The sequence below is a fragment of the Erpetoichthys calabaricus genome, chromosome 18 (genome assembly GCF_900747795.2).
Source record: "Erpetoichthys calabaricus chromosome 18, fErpCal1.3, whole genome shotgun sequence".
Taxonomy (NCBI): domain Eukaryota; kingdom Metazoa; phylum Chordata; class Cladistia; order Polypteriformes; family Polypteridae; genus Erpetoichthys; species Erpetoichthys calabaricus.
The window spans coordinates 27742586-27766131 of NC_041411.2; the positions used below are offsets into that span (position 1 = coordinate 27742586).

At 41.6% G+C, this 23546-nt stretch overlaps 1 protein-coding gene across 1 annotated transcript in view; it reads right to left on the bottom strand.

Moving 5' to 3' along the window:
* Nucleotides 1-23546, bottom strand: part of cacna2d2a (calcium channel, voltage-dependent, alpha 2/delta subunit 2a) — a 667325-nt gene that overhangs the window by 342535 nt on the left and 301244 nt on the right. Inside the window, exon 4 of the mRNA XM_028824557.2 lies at nt 6048-6107. Coding sequence (XP_028680390.1) covers nt 6048-6107 — 60 coding nt within the window. The remainder of the gene's footprint in view (nt 1-6047; nt 6108-23546) is intronic.

Below are 23546 nucleotides of genomic sequence, written 5' to 3' on the forward strand. Positions count from 1 at the left end.
TATAAATGTAATGAATTATTATTATTATTATTTTATTATTATTAATCTTAACCAGAGTGTCACCAGGTGTCATCACTGACGTTTAATATAAAGCGACCACCACCTCAATGGAGTGAAGCTCTGGAGGTCCGCAGCTACAGTCTGTTGGCAAAGTCTACAAAATCACAAGGATGAGTTGCTCCTCTGTGGCTGAAGTTTAATGACTGTTGAAGGCTCTGGGTTTGAGCTGCCAAAGGACGAGGAGCCAACCCAGACCATAACAAGCATACACCTTCTCAAGTAATTAAATAGGAAGCTTGAGACCTCTGGCTAATTTGTAAACAAATTTAAGAAACAAGGGAGTGTAATTCAAAAAGATTAACCATGTACGATTTTATGTATTGTACATTTTATATATATTATATACTGTATGTAAAATTAAGAAAGGGAAATGCTAAAGATGATTTCAGAATCACCCCAGAGCACAATGACCTTTGAAGGTTGTGTTGTTAAAAACAAAAACACAAAAGTGTTTTAACTGGGCTGATCAGAAAATGGCTGGAAAATAAATTAAGAAGGGAGCCAAGCAGAGGAGAAAGGCAGAGTCACCATGGCCATTTTAAAACCTCTTTGCCTTTATTACTTACACTCTTGCTGTATTATTGAGGCTATACATTAGGTAGGAAAGAAGTCTGCTGATTGTTTTTCTAAAACATTTCTTTAATCTTTTTTATTGCATTTTGTGTTTAAATTAATAAGATGATAAACCTTTTAAAAATGTGCTTGGCCTTGATTCTTAAATTTTTTCAGAGTCAGCCTAGGGCTGTCACTGAAGGGTGAAGGACGCCTACAACAGGTAAGTATGCCCACTCTGTCGAAGCCCCTTTCCCAGGAGTGAGGCTCAGAACCCAGGAACAGAAGAGTGAACCTCTAAGCCATCACATCCCGAGGCCTTGGAGGGGGAGGTGGATAACCTCGGAACCCCACCCAAGCCAATTCTAAACAAGACTAAACACCTCATAGATGATAAATGGAAATACAGGATTTGAAGAGAGTTTGCAGGATCTATGAGGTAGCAGTGACCACCATATCTAGTTGATAAAAGTTAACAAACTGACAGGCACATGATAAAAGTAACTTTTGTATTTCTAGTAGGGGTACAGAATATGAGTAAAATGTCATGATACTTTTTGATTGTTAGATTTTTAGGTCCATACCAATGTCTAAAATGAAATCCTTCGAAACTTAATTTATATCAAAACGACCACTGAAGCCTTTTATAAACTTGAGCTCAAACAAGATTTATTTGTAATGTATTTCAAATTTTATATAAACTGGAAGTTAATAAATCAGAGAACAAATTTAGCAAATAATAAATACTGTTTTAAAATGAAGTCCATCTTTCACCAATGCAAAAATCTCTTATCTAAGAAGTCCATAATGTGCTACCTCACAGGAAATGTTTTCACACAACTTGGAATGCACAGTATACAGCCAGCATCAAGGTGTGCCAAGTGTCTGGGAGCAGCAAAGCTGTCAGCAGACAAAGTGCACAGCCAGCAATAGTCTAACATGGAGGAAGGAGAACACACGAGGTGGCACACTATGGACGTAACAAGCAGCATGTACAGAGGATAGCGCTGATGGGCGCAGCACACATCACATTAATGCTGCCTGTGTACTTTGCATTCCCAGGTGTGTGAAAACATTACAATGTACTGACACGGCATACCCGACAATGTACTCAAAAGCAAGAGTGAACAGATAACTTTTTTTGCTTGTGTGTCATAAAATGTTGTGTGCATGTATGTACGTGATTCAACACATGTGCCAGCATTTCAGTATGATTGTATTCAAATTATATTTTTTTTTTTGTGAACGGCGCCTCATTTGTGGTCAAATATCATCGCTCCGTCTGCATTAAACAAGAAATCCCACTGTTCACTCTCACATTTGCATACATTTTTTGGGTCTGTGGAAGCACTGAGAGTCTCAGTGTTTTCACAATATGGCTTGTCCCAGCCTCAATGTGACATCTTGTGTGTTCTCCTTTCCCCACGCTGGTAGTGGACTTTGTATTCCAAGTGTGTGAAAACATTGCAATGGAATTTCAGCCATGTTTACACTTTTTTTTTTATCCAACTTAAAAAAAACTGGAGCAATTATATACTGAAAAAATATGAGTGATTATTAGTGATGTTTTCATTATTGCATAGTTCTCTGGAGGTGACTGAGACAGCAATTCACATTTGGGCAGTAACATACGATATGTGCAGGTGTGTATTTGCTCCAGCATTTTGGTATAGATGTACTCAAATCATACTGTTTTTCTTTAAACGCAAGTACCATGCTCCATCAGTCCTTTCATTTTCACATTCTTTGCCGTCATTTTCCATCTCCGCATGTGTCTCTTTTACAACAAGTTGCAATGGTTGCTTCCTGATGCGCTAAACCACAGTAGAAACACCATACCATTATATCTTCTTCTTCTTTCGGCTACTCCCGTTAGGGGTTGCCACAGCGGATCATCTTCTTACATATCTTTCTGTCCTCTGCATCTTGCTCTGTTACACCCATCACCTGCATGTCCTCTCTCACCACATCCATAAACCTTCTCTTAGGCCTTCCTCTTTTTCTCTTGCCTGGCAGCTCTATCCTTAGCATCCTTCTCCCAATATACTCAGCATTTCTCCTCTGCACATGTCCAAACCAATGCAATCTTGCCTCTCTGACTTTGTCTCCCAATCGTCCAACTTCAGCTGACCCTCTAACATACTCATTTCTAATCCTATCCATCCTCGTCACACCCAGTGTGAATCTTAGCATCTTTAACTCTGCTACCTCCAGCTCTGTCTCCTGTTTTTTGGTCAGTGCCACCGTCTCCAACCCATATAACAAAGCTGGTCTCACTACCATCCTGTAGATCTTCCCTTTTACTCTTGCTGATGCCCATCTGTCACAAATCACTCCTGACACTCTTGAAACGCCATACCTTTATATAAGGCCCACTAAATCCTGAGCAGGGTTGTGAGGGGTCAGAGCCCATCAAGAATAGCGAATATGGCAGGAACAATCACCTGGACAGGGTGCCAGTCCATTGCAGAACGGTGGTAAGAATGATACACAAAACTTTCTCCCAGTTGACAGATCTCTACCGTGCACTGCTAACTTCTAGATATGTGTAACATCCTTGGGATACCAGCGTTACATAATGGACCCACTTATACTTTACAATCCAATGATTTGGCCACTAAGCCATTCTAAATGCACAAGCTTTATTTTAATATAGCACCTTTCAACAATGAATATTATATTACAGTACAGTACTTTATTTAGAATTATTTTCAAGTTTGTAAGACTGGCAGGTAAAGCCACAGGCTCAGGTTCACAAAGTGAAGCAGCACTGAAACACTGTCCAAGACTTTATGTACTTACCCAAAATGGCCGTCCTTTGCCTAGCTAGTCACACCAAAGTATTTTACTTGGTATACTTGAATGACTAGCAGGGACTTCACCTGTGATCTTATGTATCAGACCAAATTCCCACTCCACTTTGCGAAGGGTGAAGAACAGAAGACCACCCACAAGTGTCAATCTAGAAGGAAAGCTGCTACCATCTAGCCGAAGGCACATTTATTTCATGCCCATAAAAAAAAGGACACAATTTGTGATCATTGCTCTTTCAGCTCACGCAAGGCCACCATCACTCCAACCCCCACCCCCAGAAAATTCAAAAGACAAAACATTTAAGCATTTGATGAGTTTCGATTTTCTTGTAAGGGTCTGAAGCACTCGTGTCACGCTGCCAAATTCTTTCACATGGAAGAAGAAGAAAAAAATTTCTCACCAGGAGAGAAACGTTAATCGTGCTGCAGGGTGGCCCAAGCACAGCGCAGAGAGCGCGTCTCTGATTACCTTACCCAATACCAATTCATTTATGCTGCACAAATGCATAGCAGGAACAACTCAAGGGGAACAGGACCATGCTGTCAAAGTCAGCCTCCTGAACAAAAGTATCAGTGCAAGCTGAATTTCCAAGTAGTGACAAATGGTGGACATAGGCGGAGATAATAAAGGGTTTATTCTTTCTAATGATGGACCAATCATGAAGCAAACATGATGTCCACAACTCAGAGATTAGGGGACTGTATGCGTGCTCGCAGCCTACAGTCCTAATAAAACATTTTTACTTCGTCTACTTATTTGAATTGTCTTTCTTAGTTGGAAAAAGTTAACATTGCATGGACACACTGAAGGGATCCAATCTGGTAAATGGAAAGAGGAGCGACTGGAAGTTCCCCAGGAGGGATTTGCCAGGAATAGGTTGGTCTGCTCAGTTTTTGTCACCAGGAACAACAGAATTAGGAAATGAGGATGATGATGGTGATGCTTATGGTTAGAACAGTGCAGCGGTCCGGTGCTGCTTAGATTCACATCATCGATAGGACAGTGATCTATTTATTTATTTTGTCTGTGGGCATTCCAGCCTTGGCCTGACCGGCACACACTCACAGATAGAGACACGAATCAAGCAAATGTGTGAAATATATTAAGTGTAAAATTAAATAAAAATAACAACAAAAATCAGACAATCCTCCCCTTCCCCTTTGGCAATACAAATATTACACAAAACAATCAATCCCGGCAATAAACATTCACAACAATGTCCTTATCACAGTTCCAACGCGGCAGAAATGGATGAAATAGTAAGGTGTAAAGATGATAATGACAATCCCGGGAACAGCTTCCATAATAAATGAATTAAACAGTCCTACCAGAAGTCCTGAGCGGCGAGGGGTGACATTTGTGGGAGCGCTCCCCTCTGAAGACGCACAACAACTAATCCACCACTATTCACACAACAGGCAGGCACGAGACAGTCCATTCATCCTTGCCGGAAACAATTCAGCACACAAATGACTTAACAGTGGTTACGTAGGAGGGGACACACGGGATACATAGAACACAGATCTCCCTCTTGCAGCGTTGCCAGCCCCTTTCAACTTTCCCGCTGGCCCTTCTTGTCCCCAGCAGTCCCTGAGCCCATTTCAGACATCCAAAGAGGGCATTCCCCTTTGGGGCTGCTGGGGAACAGAGTCTTTCCAGAGGTAGCACTGCCACATAAGAAAAATGGCTCAATGGTTAGTCATGCTATCACGCAGCTCTGGGGGTCCAGTTTTAGTGTAATAAGTAAGTCTGAATGACCACCCCATGTCAATTTGTTTTTTGTTTTGGCAAGGCAAAGTGTCTGCTCTGTGGACTAAAGAATGGTGGATACCTGTTTGTTTCTCAGTTTCAATTTACTTCATAGATTATTGTGATTCTTCTTTAAGCAGTGAGTTTGAATGACCACCCCATGTCAATTTGTTCTCAGCTACTTAGATGCTATCAAATGGAACTTCAGAAAATGCCATCACTCTTTAAGTTTAATTATAAAATGAAAAATACAGAGAGGCTGACCCTAAGAAGCATACGACAGACCTGAAAAAGCAAGAACTTGTATAGAGCCCTCAATAATGCCAGCAGTAGGTACTGTTACTATACATGGACCCTTTGGAGAGCCTGCACATAACTGTGATTGAGAGGCTTATGTGAAACCCATCAAGAATGATGGTAGACATCTGCTAATCAACGAGGAAGGGACACAGTGGCTATCGCAGTAATCCAATTCAAAGAACATGGCTGAGTGAGACAAGGGAACTAAGGAGAACAACAGAGAAGAGACAAGAGGAGAACGTGTGAGACTGCAGCGCAGGATAGGACAGGACTTCTGGGCACCATCGAGGAACAGACTCGAGTATCACCGACAAGCAATGTCCTGTCCCATTAGCAAAAATCGATACGGTGGCTTATTGGATGATAGGGTCACTAAATTCGCCAGTCTTCCAAAGATAGAATGGATCATCAGTCATGTTGTCTGATGTGTAAGGTGAATTAGACAAAAATGAATTAATAAAGGAATAAAGTTCAATTGTTTGAAGGGTGGAGAGATCAAGTCTTTTTCACAAGGAAAACTTTGAAAAGTAACTGCTAACACAAAAAGGAGCTCAAAGAGGCAGCCATCTTACCTTGATGTTGTCTTGCCAGACGTGTGCCCTCTGAAAGCTTTCTGCAGCTTTTGCCAGCCTCTGAAAAAAAACAAAATCAAAGGCAGTGTGTTAGTGAAGTGTACCAGTCTGCCAATGCACATGCCACCCAGAGCCTCTTCTAATGTCAACTTCCGCCTCTATTTTTTTCATGGACTGTACACAAAAAGGCAGGATCCAGGTTAGTTTACTAGAACATAAGAAATCTGACAAATGACAAGAGACCCTTCAGTCCTTGAAGCACTAATAGCTAACCAATCTACTAGGGGGGTTCCAGTTTTCTTTTTATCCCGTTTTCACGTTCTCCCCCTTTTGGCATTAATCCATCAAAGCATCAACGATGCCTGGTAGTTAAAGCCAGTGTCATGAACACCTTGTAAATAGGAAGGAAATCCAGCAGATTTGGGAAACACCAAGAGAAAAATGACCAGGAGGCAGACAAAGCAGACAAAAACCAAAAGACGCACAAAGGTTAAAATACTGCAAGAGACAGGAAGACCCTGCTGTCAAAATTAGAAACACTAAACCAAAATTGTAGTCGAGATAGGTTAGCAAAAAGGCCGTACCAGGAACTCATTAGTACGATAAAGACGTTAGGACCTGCCTTTTGTGCTCCTCTGGGCTTCTTCTGCTACGCAGCATTTTTGTGAAATAAATACTTTATTTTATAGAGATTCTTTGTTTGCCCTTTCTGTTATACAAGCCAAAGGTTTACGGCGACCCTTCCTCTTGTGGGGCTTTTGTTTACAACAGTTTTTAGGACTTTAAAGTATACTGGCCAGTTCTGAGCACCTGCTCACCACTACATTAGAGCCCCTTTTTTTGGAATTTGAGTAACTCCAGAGATCACCAAAGTTTCATTTATTTTGTTCTCTTTTGTTATTTAAATGCAATTTTTGTGCACTATCCTGCATGTGCGTCCGAGGATCTCCTCACAGGCTCATTTGAGGTATGTGATAAACCAGCTGGGGCATAGGGGGCGCTGCCACTAAGAGTTTTTACTCCTTCCTCTCCCCACACCACCAAGAAACCACCCAGGGTGGGCACTTAGCCCCATCCATTCCAGTCCACCAAGCATAAGAAGCCCGGCCAACCAGAAGGAGGCGTCTTTTGATGAGCAGAGCTGACTGAAAACGACCCGACTACAAACGGCAAAGTACCCGAGCAACTGTGCAGTTTAATTTCACCCATAAGGACTGTTTTTTGACACCAAGAAGACTCTATTTTTGTTGGACTTGTGCGTTAAATGGCACAACCCGGTTGGTGTCCTAAATATTCCTCACCTCTTGGACCTGTTGTTCCTACACCCTGCCACAATACATTATGCTTCTGTCATTATTTGAATATTGTTTTAGTTATTAAGTATTTGTTTGTGTAATTTCAGCTCTGTTTTAGTGTGTGCGGTTGTGTGCCGTGTTCCCTTTGTGTAGAGTTTCAGGAGGTGTATGCCATGACGTATGGCATATAAGCAGAAGTTAGGTCCTCTAGCTCAGCATCGACTGTTGCTTAGTAAAGCTTCTTGAATGTGGAAGTACTTAGCGGATCTTCTAGTTTTTGTGACTTCTTTTGATCTGCTTTGTGGATTCTGGATGGTGGACTGGATTTTGTTTGTTTTTGGTTGTCCTCTTAGTCAAACTCATTTGTAAGGATTGTTTTGTTGCTGGGCTTTCCCCTTTTTGTGTCTGTGTAGACCACAGCCAACTCTGGTGGAAAACCCATTTCAAACACTAGGTGTCAGCAAGCCCGGGTCAGAAGTTTGGGAAGCTGGGCCTCATTTTGGCATTTGGTGGCAGGAATAACATAGCACACAATGTCATAAATGGTGTGCTGGTGCAGGACGATTAGTTATTTCAGGACATGGTGATGCCTTCCCTGCAGCCTTGCAGTGGGTTTGCAGTGCCCTAACCCTTAACATTCCAGGTTACATCTTCGCTTAGCGGACTAGTAAGAAAAACATATTAATAATTTCCCTTTCTCTATGTAGTGCATACCTCAATCACATCTTATAATCCTCTCCTAGTTGCCAGCCACTCCCAGGCAGGTCTGACGTCGAGTTTTGACTCACTAGGTCGGATTTTGACTTTTTTACTAAGGCGGACAGATTTATAAGGAGACCGCAGCTGAGACATTTGTGTCACACGGGACACTCACGGCCATCTCACGGGACTTTGCTGCAGGATTCCTTCATCAAGGTGATACATGGAAAAAGACACATTCTGGCATTTTGACGTTGCAACAAAAAAGTCTTAATAAAAGTGGAACATCGGGTCAACTTAATGTCACCTGTTGACTATGCAGAAGGATAAAAATAAAAATGTTGGAAAAACAGTTAGAGAGGACAATGACGCAGCAGAACTGGGGCAAAATAACTCGCGTCCAACTTCTGGGTCACATGTCTCAGCTGGCTATGCTTATTGGTCAGCCTTAGGCCTAGACAGAGGGGGATGTAAAAAGACTAAGGAATTAAAAGTGGGAGGTTCAGGTCACTTCCTTGGGACACTCAAAAGCAATAGAATGTGGCGGGAGATCTTTTGGAGAGGAGCTACAGAGACATCTTGTTTCCTGTCAAGGAAATTCCTCCATCATTCCTCCCTGACCGGGATATCCGTTTTTATCCCCCACAATGAAATTAAAACTAGAAAATACAACAGTAATAAGATCTTCTCGGGCACGAGTCATTTGTTTTTTCTTTTCTTTTCTTTCCTTGAACAAGTGAAGTGGCCAGTGCTTGATTTAGTTTATAGGCCACAGAGAACACAAGTAGTGACTGAGGCCTACAGTGGCCTGACTTTATGTATTATTTTATGGACAGCCAGTAAGCACAGTGCAAATAGTGCCTTAACTTTTAACATTCTCTTGATGGCTTCCGTATTGATTTTGCTAATGAACGACTTTGCGTTATAAACAGGTTTGTATTTTTGCAAAATTTATGGGAAGGCTGGTGTGGGTTTTGTTATCAAAGCTGGTGTAGTGTGTTTTTTTTTTTGCACTGTCATGCTAAGTTGTGCATATTATTGGCCTGCTCTACAACACTTTAACGCTATTGATTTAAGCACACTCGCACTAATGGAGGCATCAGTAACGTCATTAAGTAGTATAGACAAAATGAAATCTAGCCAAAAATGCATCGAGGTGTTACAATTTGCTTTTGTTTTAAATTTAATTTTCATATCTCCTGGTGAATTTTGGAACTTTCTGGCATCCTCATGGGGTTTTTGACTATACTGAATTTATTTTTAATGATTACACATTTTGGCGTCTTTCCATGGATGCCTCCACATTGGGTTTGTTTTGTGAGTGGTGCGTAGAAAGACCTGAGATACGTGACGTCACGGGTTTAGATGATATTAAAGCATCATGTACGTACGACTGCAGAGACAAACCCTAAAAACAATAGGTGTGCGGGTGTAACTTTGGTTGTTAGGATTTCTAGTTCTGTCTGTTAACTTCGACGTTAGGATGACATATTGAGTTTGTCTACAGGTATTTTGGATTTCTGGTTTTTGCATCTATCTCCAACTCCTTTTCAGTTTTGCTCGGGTGGCCTACCATTTCTCCATCTTGTGCCAGAACACGACTATGCCTTTAATTACCAGAGCTCCATCCTTTCAGACTTGTTACTTATTACTTTATATGACCTAAAACTTGTCCTTATGGCACGTTAAGCAATTGCCATTTGTGAAAGAGTTCCGACGCCACCCTTAGTTTTGAGAGGCACTTGTTTGTCCCATTGAACCATTAGTCCCGTTGTCCAAATTAATATGGGAAGTACCAGCAAACCCTTATCCAATTAATCCAAATTTCTGGGAAATGAAGGCAAAGTCATATTAGTGTCTTATTATGTTGCTATATTATAGGCCCTGAGTTCTGTGTAGCCCCATAATTCATAGCACTAGCAAAAGAGCACGCTGCATGTTACAATGGGCTGCTGCTAAATGTTCAGCGAAGCAAGCCATTATCTTCGATATCCTTGGAAACAAATTGACGGCTGCCGCCGGAGCCGTGCCGCTATTTGTTAAATTGCTTAATTGCCTGATATTATTCAAATTAGACAAATTAGTAATATCTCTTGGAGGTTTTCTTTCTTTTTTTTTTTTTTTTTTTAATCAAGTGATGCAATAAATCAACAGCCCTTGTAGGTACACGTCAGATGAAGACCAGAGGAAGTGAAGAAGATTAGCTGCCAGGTGTAGTCACCCCCAGCAATCCAGATAGGCCCCTTTGCCACAAGCGAGCCTCAGGTGAGGACTGCCAAATTCAACAGTTTCTGCGATCAAACCAATCAGGTTGGTTCTCGAACTTGAGCACGTTTTGTTTATGGGTCACTTTGTTCGAAACATTCGACCGGTTTTGATATGGAAGGTTTTGAAATGAAGAAGCTTGCTCCGTCACTGCAGCCGACATAAGCGTCTCACTCCCACAGGGCTTCATCTTGTAATTTTAAGAATAGATCCTGAAGATTCAACAACAGAGTAGGGCTTCTCAGTCCCTGCAGCACCCTCTGGTGGACCCCACTGGACCCAATGGCGCTGACTACAATACCCAGAGTGCCTTGTGGGAACCCATGTGGGGATCCCAGCCTGGGCTGGCTGCCATCTAGCATCCTGGCGGAGATGAAGTCCTGTGTAAGCTGTCTGCCCCTGTCCTTCCTGGCTGAGAGCGTCCCAGCCCAATATATATACTAGCCATCCCCCACGGCTTCGTCAGTGTATTAGTGAAACAGGACAGTGAGGAGGGCCTGGCCCAGCTCTCTACTCCTGACATCATTCTTCCCCCTCCCCTCGGCCTGCAGCCGCTGTCTCGGATTAGCGTGAATATATCGCTCCTGCCAGAGAACTATGATTCTTACTGCAATGAAAAAAGTCGAAAAATCAACCAGAATGTTCAATCTAATTATAGAAAAAAAAGATCTAAATCCGTTAAGTAGTTCTCCCGTTCGCTAACTAAGCGAAGTTAAGGTTACGCCCCAAGGCAGATGCATCAGTGAGGAGGGACCCACAGCCCGATGAGTGTCTCTTGGATTTGCGCTAATAAATCGGTACCTCAAGCGAACTGTGATACTTAGCACGATGAGAATGTCGCACAATCAACAGAATGTTCAAGCAAATTATAGAAAAAAACCCGATCTAAATCCGTTAAGTAGTTCTCTCGAGAATAGCGGACAGATGGGTCTAAAAACAGTAACAAATTTTGCGCTTGGACCAATACATTTTTAAAACCATTTCTTAGCGAGCATCTATGGGCCAAGAGTAACCTACATTCCAAATTTTAAGTCCCAAGTCCTCACGATTTGGGAGATTTCGTGATGAGTGAGTCAGTGGTATTTGGCTTTTATTTATATAGATACATACATATATATGAATATATACTGTATATACATATATATATACATATATATATATATATATATATATATATATATATAGAGCGTCTTTCTTATTTACTTCCTTTTACTTGTCTATTTCTCTCTCTCTCTGCCACCAGAGGGTTGCCTGGAAAAATCACACACTCAATCCATCTGTCTAGCAGCTGGCTAGGGACATCCATGGGATCTGCGTAGCTCTACCTGAGAGCTGCTTAGAGACCCTCGTATAATCTATCCATCGCTACAAATGAAAAAATGTTCCTATTTATACAGGCAGTAAGGAAACAAAATGTTTCTTTTGTTTAACAAAAAGGTATTCTTGGCAGTCATCTCAGTTTTTCCAGGGAGCGTGTGCTACAGAAACATTAGCTGTGTTTGCAAGCAGAGAACTTCACCCATCTGCTGTCAAGCGTGAAATATGATTTTATTAGCAGACCTGCGAGGTCCCTGCTATCTGCTGCCAGTGCCGTTTTTCTGTGTAGGTGCTGGCTAGTTAGCTCTTCCCGCTGGGAATGAGGGGGTGTACAGATCTCACTCTGTTATATGTGTCGAGGGTAGTGTGCCTAAACAGCGCTTCAAGGATTTGGCCTTTATGCGCAAGAGGATTTTGGGCTGCTTTTCCTGGCTGTTTTCCTACTGCCTGGTGTCCACCGCAAATAAAGCCACCCTTATTGAGAGCACAGGGGGCTCGGTGACATTCAGAGCACTGCTTTCCCAATTTAGGTTACTCACTTGAGTCCATTCTGGAGCACAAAATACAAACACAGTGCTCCCCATTGGTGAGCTTGTTTTATTTTTATTAATGCAGTTTCCATAAAAGCTACAAGCAGAATGAGTGTAGTGTGATATTGACGGGGGTGTGTCAGGATAATTCATACTTTGTGAGCTTGTGAGCAAATGGTCATGCCTGCTAACGTGCAACCGCAATTCTATGGAAGTGACTCTGTGGAGAAAAGTTTTAATTTGTCACCCTGAGCGTATCTGGGCTGCCCTGCTGAGCCTCTGATGTGCAGATTTCTGTGCCAGATAATATTTATAGATACCCACAAAGGAGAGACATGGGCGAGAAGGGAGAATGAAATCTACAAATTACATCTAAATTGACAGTTAAGACACTTTCAGAAAGTGAAATATAAATTATAGCTGTGGGATATTCCAATGTCACAGGAAACAGCCTGCTTGGCACTGCACCTCAAATAGAAATAAAACGTTTAATGAAATTAAGAGCGATGGAGAGAGATGCATGCAGAGCGTCAAGAGTTCAGGCCTCCCGACAGCTTCCGAAAGTAATGGAGAGCTTTCCTCCTACAGCCAGTCACATACATGGCCACTATTACCAAACTCTGGACACAGACAGGCAGACAGGCAGACAGACAGACAGACAGACAGACAGACAGATAGATAGCTTGGCACCTGCAAGGAATAAAATAAAAATCAAAAGCCTTCAGGATCGAGTTCACTGAAGCCAATAAATCGCTGGTGAGAACACTGTGAAAGCAGAAAGCTCTGCAATCTCATTCCATCTTCCTGCTTGACCCGGAGCTCCATTGCCCTCAGGCCAGAACTCTGAGAGAAGCCCCCTCCCCATGCTCCCTTCATACATCATGGCAAGTCAATTCAGAAATCAGCAAAGTAGCCTTAAGTGAGCCGGAGAAATGCTCTAAGCTCTCCATTCTGTCGCTCCTACTGCGGGAGGATTAGAAAGAATAAGAAAATCAGTGAGACAGAACCAGCAGACAATGACAGATGGAAATGCTGTCGGGCCCAGAATTTCAAACACTTCTCTGCTATCTCTGCTCTGTTGTTTACCTGCATCAAATGAAAGAATGGGGGGACGTGACTGCAGGTCCTAGGCCGGAGACGTAGGACACCGTGCTTCTTCGGCTGAGCCTTTGAAATATAGTGTGGGGAGAGACTCGAGTTCAGTATGGGAGACAGGAACCCACAATGCAACACACTGCTCTCCACTGAAACTAGCACCCTTGGTTAATAAAAACAAAGTAACTGTGAAGAAAAGTCTTTGCTTATCCACTTGATCTTTCGTTTAAAACATTAAAAGAAGCCTAACCCTTGATTAATGTAAAATAATTGGAAGAATCATAAAACAAAAGGTTTTTCTCAAAAACATGTGTGCCACAATCACAAAGTAATACGAGTAAAATGTAACCGATACATATTCCCATTCATGTTTCACATTTTTTATTTTATCTGTGTGTGAATGAAGTGGTCAGCCACAATGTCCTGTTTCGCTGGAGTATAAATATGAGGTGACACAAAGACCAAATTCCCTTAGTCATCCATCACAATAGGAAAGCCCCTTGAACACAGTAATGATGTGCGACAAGAGGTTGTTGAACCGCTCACATCAGGAAATGGCTATAAGAAAGTAGCTGCACAATTGAAAATCCTCTTTTCCACTATCAGGGCAATAATTAAAATGTTTACAGCATCTGGAGATGTTAAGAATTAGTCTGGAAGAAGAAGTGTGTCTATACTGACCCCACATGCGGTGAAGAAGTTGTCTTGAATGGCCAAATAATCTCCAAGAACCTCAGCTGGGGAAATTGCAAACATTAGTCAGGTTTTAGAGTCAGAACATCTTCAAAACGAGGATTAGATGCCCCCTATGTGACCACAAGTTCTTTGGGAGGATTACCAGAAAAAAGCCTTGTTGGCTAAACTTTTAATGAGACCGAGTTCTATAGTCAGAAGAGACAACAATAGAATTTATTAGCAAAAAACACCAGCGGTCTGGCAGAGGGGGCATGATAGGTACACAGAAGAGTACCTTGTTGCCACTGTGAAGTATGGTGGTGGATCTTTGATGTTGTGAAGCTGTTTTCCTGTCAAATAACCCTGATCGATTGTGTTAGGATACATGGCATCATGGAGTCCATCGAGTATGAGCAGATATGAAATCAAAACCTGACTGCCTCTGACAGGGAGCTTCAATTGTGCTGTTGTTGGGTTTTCCATCCGGGCAAAGCTCAAAATCAGAACACAAAATCAAGGTTTTGACATGGTCCTCCCAGCCCCCTGACCAAAATCCCACTGAAAACCTGTGGGATGAACTGAAGTTCACAATCTGGAGGCTCTGGAGAGATTCTGTATGCAGGAATGGTCTCCGATTTCCCGTTAGTGGTCATCCAATCCCATTACGCATTATAAGAGAAGACTCAGAGCTGTTGAATTAGAAGACAGGGGCTACACAAAGTATCAAATGAAGAGATGCCACTCATACTGAGAATATATTTGAGGAAAATGTTTGATTTACAATTAGAATTTCTTTATTTTTTTAATTATTCCACTTCAATTTAGGGTTAGATTTTTGTTAATATTTTAAAGGACAGATCAAAAGGATAAACATTTTTTTCACAGTCCATTTTTCTTTTATTTGCCAAGGGTTGCCAATACTAGTGGAGGGAAATGTACAACAACCATAAAAGTCACCTTAAACAGAGATCACCATATGGCTGCTTAATCTGAACGTAGAAGAAATGTGAACAATGTTCAAAAATACTCAGCAATAAAATCAGCTCTGTAAGGACACAAGAAATTTGACAAATGAGAGCAAATCTTTCAGTCCATCAGGCTCATTTGTTTAGCTAGTAGCTAAGATGTCTAAGGAGGTTCTCAACCTTCATAATGCACTAGTGAGGCCTCTCCTGGAGTCCTGTGTGCAGTTTTGGTCTCCAGGCTATAAAAAGGACATAGCAGCACCAGAAAATGTCTAGAGAAGAGCGACTGGGCTAATTCCAGGGCTACAGAGGAAGAGTTATGAGGAAAGATTAAAAGAGCTGAGCCTTTACAGTTTAAGCAAAAGAAGATTAAGAGGTGACATGATTGAAGTGTTCAAAATTATGAAGGGAATTAGTACAGTGGATTTTACAATGAGTTCAACAAGAACATGGGGACACAGTTGGAAACTTGTTAATGGTAAATTTCATGCAAACATTAGGAAGTTTTTCTTTACACAAAGAACCATAGACACTTGGATTAAGCTACCAAGCAGTGGGGTAGACAGTAAGACTTTTGAGACTTTCAAAACTCGACTTAATGTTTTTCTGGAAGAAATAAGTGGATAGGACTGGTGAGCTTTGTTGGGCTGAATGGCCTGTTCTCATCTGGATTGTTCTAATGTTCAAATTCATCCGCATACTTCTCAAAGATTGTCAAGATTTCTGCTTCAAATACATGACCCAGGTTACCACAACTCTGTGTAAAGAAGTGCTTCCTGGCTTTTTAATTTCCACTGGTGCCCTCCACTATGTGATTCACACCTAAATTAAAAGAATTCAACTGGATTGACTTTGTCGAATTTTGAAGACCTTTATTAAGTCTCCACGCAGTCTCCTCTGCTTGAGTCTAAACAGGTTTTATTCTCCGAGTCTGTCACAGTAGAACATGTCCACCTCGTTTCTCTCCTCTGGACCCCTTCAAGTGCTGCTATATCTTCCTTGTTGTACGGTGACCAGAACTGCACATAATACTCCAGATGTGGTCTTACTAGTGCATGATGTAGTCTAAGCATAAAATTCCTCGATTTATTGGATATTTAATCAGTCAGTCAGTGTTGACATGAAACTCAAGATAATGACTGGTGAACCCTGAGCAGGGCAAGTGAATGAAGATCATCAGCCAGCTGATGGTCTCCAAAAAACCCCTAAGAACCCCATAAGTAGATCTAGCAGGCAACAAGTCTGTATTACGGAGAGAGGCACTTATGCTGCTCTTTCTAGCTGCTTTTTCCAGTGTAAATTTCATGGTTTGAGCAGTCTGTCCTGAGCGGTCAACAAATGACTTGCAAGAAGTCACCATGCAAGATTCTAACAGTCAAGCCTTGAGAATTACACAGCCCAGTCACCATCATCACTTTTGCCAGCAGCATCCATTTAGTCAGATACTCCATAACAAGTTAAATTGAGATAACGGAGGTAAACTGCTAGAACCTCCTGGTGTCAGTGGCTTTGGCCACATGGATTCCTGTTCTGGGCAGCTGTGCCTTCCCTCTTGTCTTATGGCTGACTGCCCCACAGCACGAGGTATCTTTCCACGGTGAAGGTGTTAAAGCAGTGGTCTCACCACCTACGCCAACACATTTGAATTCAGATGGCAAAGGCCTCTGGTTAGCACTGCATAGGTATTCAACGTAGCTTACTCCACTTAATAATCCTGTTTATTCTTTAGAATGCAGACCTAAAGCAGTGCATACTAATAAGGTGAGAGTTTCATCTGGAAGAAGAGTGAAGAAAAGGAAAATGGCAACACGTACAAATGGCAGTGGTTAGTGCTGCTACCTCTTGACTCCCAAATCCTATGTTCACATCCTGTTCCCAGTCACAGCCCCGGGGGAGTGTGCAGGTTCTCTCTTTGTTTTATCCCCCCCCCCCCCCCCTTTCTTGTTTTGGTTACCGCATTGATTACTAAAAACTATTCATGGTGTTTTTAAGTGCCATTTTTTTTGTAAGTGTGTGAGACGTTTCCACAGTGCTGTATATCACTCTGCTAACCCTCCTGCCCTTTATAAACTTTCAGGCAAGCACCCATTCACCAGAGGGCCAGGTGCCCATCCTTCTGCCATGCATTGGCTATAAGGGCTTTAACACGGTGCCCTCTTTAGGTCTTTCCCCTTCTTTTATGCTCCAGAACACGGTGTTCAAGGACGCCATCTAAAGCATTCATCCTGTGACAACTACTTAATGTTAAGTGATGTTCCAAAATCAGAATCTGCACAAATAGAAGGCAGGACTGGGAAGAGATTCAAATGTAAATGAAAAATTTAAAATTAAAAAGTTTCTGACACACCGGAGTGGAGCAGCTTCTCAAGTATGGGGGGGGAATGAGGCCTAGAGAGCCATGTGCCACCCCCCCCCCCCCCCCCATCCTGCCTGCAACGACTGGCTGGGTATGAAAGGCAAATAATATGAAACACATTTAAACTATTAATCATTTAATTGAAGCATTCAGACTATAATTGATGTAATTATGTCCATTATGCCAGACTGAAAGATGCAGAAAGCCCTTTATATTTGGATAATTACTCTTGCACTTTCTTCCCTAGCTCCATGTGTTCTGTCTTAATCCTTGCCAGACAAAGTCGCAAGCACACAGGCCCGGAGGGGTGCCAGAACAGTTAAACAGGGGGCACCTTGTGACAACACCTCGACGGTGGAGCATAAGCCACTTCCCCCATCGATTGTCACCATTTTTAGCTACGGGCGCTTCATTCGTTCACTCGGCAGCCCAGCTTTTCAAAATCTGGGTGTTGCGTTTCTTCATCTCACCACTAGGCCTTGACGTACCCGTATAGCGCTGCACATTTGTCATTTCATATTATTTATATCATTCACCACTTAGCTATATAATCGTTTATTCCTTAATTCATCTGTTTAGTGATCTATTCATTCATTCATTAAATTCACTCATTCACACATGCACAGACCTGTCACACCGTATATTCTAACTGGCTAATAGTTTATTCCTTTTAATTTATGGTCATGGAAAACGTAAGTGCCAACCATGGATTCCAACCCCGAGTATGTGAACAGGCAAGCATTAGTTCTCCATGTACATGGTGGCTACAGATAAAGGTGCTATACATGAACAAATGGCACATAAAATTGACACGGTGTATTCATTCTCATAATCCAAGTTAATACAAATGCAGATTTGTAAATCCAGCCCTACATTTTTCCCCACTTCAAATCCATCAAATTAGAATCAGGTGTTCTGGATTAGGTGCCTCTGATAAAAGCCGCCCAAGGGATATGCAGTTGGACCCCGTCTTCTTTGAAGCGCAGATATCGAGGGTCTGCCGCTGTCTTTGCTATAGACGTGTGTGGTGTCATCCTGCCAAGATCAAAAGAGCCCTCAGAAAGAAGGTTATGGACGGCTAAGGGACTGGCAAAAGATTTCAGAAAGATTGCCAAATAATTTGAAATCAATTATTCCACTGTAAGGAAAATCATCTCCAAGTGGTGTGGATTTCAAATGACTGCTCATTAGTCCAGGAACGGACAACCCAGCAAATTCAGCCCAGGAGCTGACCATTTGATACTAAAAGAAGTTCAATTCAAGTGTCTTCACGTCATTCTTGCTGCAGTTGGTGTCAAAGTGCACGCGTCTACAATCTGAAACGAGGTGGCACAAATTTGATCCGATTGTGAGGTGAGCCAAGAAAAAGCCTGTCCTGGCCAAAAAGAATATTAGAACAAGACTGCAGCCTGCCAGTGAACATTCACACAAAGACCAGGGCCCTCATGCATAACGCCGTGCGTAGAATTCGCACTATAACATGACATAAGCACAAAAGCGGAAATGTGCTTACGCACAAAAAAATCCAGATGCATAAATCTGTGTGAACGCCAGCTTCCACGTTCTTCCGCTACATAAATCCCGGTCAACGTGAAAAGTAACGCACGCGCCTGCAATCCCACCCCAACTCCTCCCAGAATTACGCCTCTTTAAATATGCAAATCAATATAAATAGCCCTTAAGCTAAGCCTTCTGTGAAAAGACAATGGCGAAAGTACGAGGGAAAATAGAAGAATTTCAGCGAATACTAAGTGGAGGCAAGGAAAAACATACTATTTGTTGGTTTAAACAGTGATATAAACAATAAAAGGAAGTTGATCGAGTGACAGAGTGTTGGAGAAACTCGAAAGCTCAAGTTCACAAAGTCACACAGTGCCCGAAATAAAAAAAGAAATTGTCACATATCAAAGTCGGCATGAAAAGGCGACTCGTAGCGGACCGTCTGAGTATCATATGAAAGCTTATTAGGGTACAGAGAAAAAAAAATACACAGTGTGAAAAAAGCTCAAAATGTCAACTTTAATCTCGAAATTTCCAGTTTAATCACGTAGTTTATTTTGTCAATAAAGTAGAACATCATAAACTTCATCTTAAAATCGTTTAATTGACTAGTTTCCCAAGTCCAATTGTAACTAAAGTAGCACATTAAATGCTTTGTTTTGTATTTGATCTTCTATGTGTTCTACGTGTGTGTGAATCACTACGCACTTCTGGGCTTTCTCTTCTTCCAACAGGACACAGAATCCATTACGTTTGTGATAATACAAGCTCTCTGAATAATAAAAATACTGAGAAGTATATGTGATATTTTCATGATGATACGAGTTAAAGCATGTTATTAAACATGGGAACACGGTGGCGCAGTGCTTGTTCATATCTCACGCAAGATGCTTGCTGCACCATGCACGAACCTTCAATGAAATGCTTTATTACAGAAGTACTTTCTCTTTCAAACGTACTAACCCCCAATTCCTGTCCTTACCTTTCTTTCTCCAAATACCCAATCGCCACACAATCAGCTCTGTAATAAGACGTTAAGCCATCTGTAAGCTTAGAACGCCGATTCTTCAAAACTTTTAAGGAACATTGAAATATCTTCGTAATGTTTAATTATTCCATCCATCTATCCTTCCAGTGTCGCACCAGCCACAGCAAGAATACAGCGTGAGGCAGGAACAATCCATGAACGAAGCTCCAGATCCTCACTAGTACTGTGCTACCGTGTAGTTAAAGTTTTATCTTTATAATATAAAAAACATTTTGCTGCATTTCATCTTAAAAATGATATTGTCATCATATGTAAATACACGCTTTATAAAGTGGCTCAGGTTGTGCAATATTATAACTGTATTGCAAGTTTACAGTGAGGTGATTGTACTTATAAGTACCAACAGTTCTACAAGATGGACTGATTGAGTGCGATTATAGTTCTTGGGATGAAACTATTTGTGAACCGCGAGGTCAGTACAAGAAAGGCTCTTGAGCGTTTGTCGGATGAGAGCAGTTCAAATAGAGAATAGCTGAGGCAACGTGTGCTTGATGCTGTGTACCGATAATTCTCTTTCCAATCAGCTGCTGTAGATCTGTGATTCACACTCAGATACAGTGACATAAATACTCTGAGTGGTGCAGTGAGAGTAATATGGAAAAAGATGATCCAGTGTGGAAACCCCTGACGGGAGCAGCAGAAAGAAGAAGAAGGTGCAGTGACAGTAACAACGCTAAAGCAGTTATGGTATTTGGAATAGTTTGACCATTCTGTGGACCATTATATTGCTACAGGTTAATTACAATCAGATGCATTAAACTAATAAACAATATGCGGTTAATTTCAGTGTATTTATAAAGCCATGTCAGGGATGTGGATCTAAAAAAGAAAGGATAACCACACAGGAACAGTAGCACTGCTTTGACGCTGGGTGCCGCAAGTCTGCAAAACCGAGCGGAGAACTTGCGTACGACAGGGAATGAGCTACCGTGGAAATGTGCATGGCTTTACGCCAAGTTTAGGTTTTATACATCTCGATTTGAACGTGGAAACGTTCTTACACAACATTTTTATGCGTACGCACCGTTTATACATGAGGCCACGGGCCTTCTGGAACAATGTGCTCTGGGAAGATGAATCACAGATAACAGTTGCTGGGCCTCATAAACAGTAGACATCTTTGGCACAAACTAAAGACAGCATTTCAGGAGAAGAACCTCATATCAAGCTGTGAAAAATGTGTGTGTCACACACGGGTGAATAGGAGCCAGCCAGTGGGCTCGAAAGATGCACTAGTGTGCATTAGTGTGCACTAACCCTCTCTCTCTTTCTCCTGCAGACCACCCGAGGGAAATCCTGCCTGCGCCTGTCAACATCACTTCCAGTTCCGGCCCCAATGACATCACTTCTGGTTCTGGCCTCAGTGACATAATTTCCTGCAACCCGTCTATAAAAGCGCCATCTTGTTGCTTATTCTGTCTTGAACTTGCCTTTTTGTTGCTTTTTGCATTTGTTCTCCAAACTTTATTTCTGTCTCTTTGTTATCTTTTACAGGTGGGAGAAATGTTACAGTTTGGCACTGGAGTCAACTTTAAATTCTGCGTCTTATCAAGGTATGTTTGAGGAGAACCTGAGGTCATCTGTTCCAAAAAGTAAAGTTGAACCCAAAATGGGCCTTTCAATGTGATAATGATCCGGCTAATCCACCAAGGAATGGCTCAAAAATTATAAATCAGAAGGTTATGGACTGGCCTGGTCAAAGCCCTGGTTTGAACCCTTTTGAAATGTTGTGGGGGAATTTGAAATGAGCAGCACATGCAAAAACCCTCAAACATCTTGAAACTGTAGAAATACTCATGGAGGACTGGTCAAACAGACTGGTGAGCAGTTATGCAGAATGCTTACAAGCAGTCATTTAAATCCCAGCTTTTGAAGCCAGGGGGGGTACTTACTTTTTTACCAGTAGCCCACTATATCTATTGATATTTTTGGTGAATAAATGATTGAGAGGCGAATATTCCTTCTGTTTCTAGTCAAGTATGTCACCTTCATCTGTAGGCGCTATTTGCATCCACTGTTTGCCTGTTCAAATATGTGGATAAAGTCAACAATTTCTAATATACTTTTTCACATTCCCTGATTACCTAATGAACGTATACATGATGCTTCTCTCATTATTCACAAATTCATTACATCTTCAATGCATTCACACTCTTACCCTATGAATGGATCTGACTCCTTGCTAATTTAATGTTCTATAATTTAATTGATCAGTAATGTCATGAGTAATAACTTAATGAGCTCACGCATTCACCAAACCATTCATTCATTAATTTCAGTGACAGCTAATGTATTCATCCATCCATTTATCCAATCAAAACTAATGAATTAGGGAGAATCATGTATACAATAATGATGGAAATACTTCTATTTAATTGAACAGAATGTATTAAATATTTAAAAATCATCATTCAATGTATACATAATTCATTATTCATGCATGTCATCCCTACACATACCCTCTGATTCATTTAATTGACAAACTTATTTTACTTCATTCATAAGCTGATTAATTAATAGCCACTCATTTCACTGACAGCTAGTGTATTCATTTACTCTGAATTTTGGCCCAAATAAATGAATGAGGGGAGAGTTAATCACAGAGTAAACTTACAGAGTAGAGAAGTGTTCAGTGACGAAGAGCGAATGAACGTTTCCTTTGTCACACTTAACTGATGATTTATACATTCAAGTATGAGGAGCTCAGCAATAATGGAGGACCTCAGAATAGCACTGCTGCTTCGCTGGATCCAGCTGAGGTGGTCTGGGCACCTTGGGAAGTGTACAAGGCACAATCTGCTGGGAGAAGACAGACAGGCAGACCCTGGACATGTTGGTGGGGTTATATCTCGATTGTCCTGGGAGGATCTGCCAAGAAAAGCTGGGAGAAGCTCATGGGAATTGGGAAGTTTGGCCAACCCAGCTCAGCATGTTGCTAGTGTGACCCTCGCCAGGAAATGAAAATAAGGATGATATAATTAAAAATAAACACAAAAAAAAACCCAGTTAACCGATTCAATATTCCCTCATTAGTAAGAGTGAAATTGTTTGCTCATTCATTGCAAGTGATTTGCGAGCCCCACTGAATTCATCTTGTCTGTGGAAATGCTCAGGGACTTCGCCAAACTCAGCGAAATGCTTCAAAGTCAATGAGGAAGGAGAAACTGGAATAGTTTTGAGTAGTTTATAATGGTGCCATGGGTCTTTCAAGTGTTCCCGTGGACCAGGGAAGTGTCTGTCAACTATGCTGGACTGATTGTTGTGGCCAACAATGTGATCTGAGCTGACCTCTGCAACACCATGCCTTTCTAAGATGAAATGAATAGAATTAAATATCAGAAAAGTAACATTTCTTGCAAGCAGTTGTAGTACTAGGGTGTTTTTCCGTGTTAGCCATTATGGATGAAGTGAGAAGTCAAGCAAAATGACACCTTTTATTGGCTAACTAAAAAGATTTCAATATCCAAGCTTTCAAGGCAACTCAGGCCTCTTCTTCCTTTCATACTGTAATCTTTTTAATTTGCCAATAAAAGGTGTCATTTTGCTTGACTTCTCACTGCAAACAGTTGGAAAAAGAGCATGGAATTCATGGAGGCTTGGGCCCCACTGTTCTGATAGCACAGCGGTTCTCAGACTGTGGGGGAGTGTGAAGTAATAAAACAGGGGGTGCGAATGTTGCCATATGTGGCGTAATTTCGCTATTCGTAAGGAAATTTTTAACCTTGTAGCAGTGTATCAGCAGCAAAAAATATAG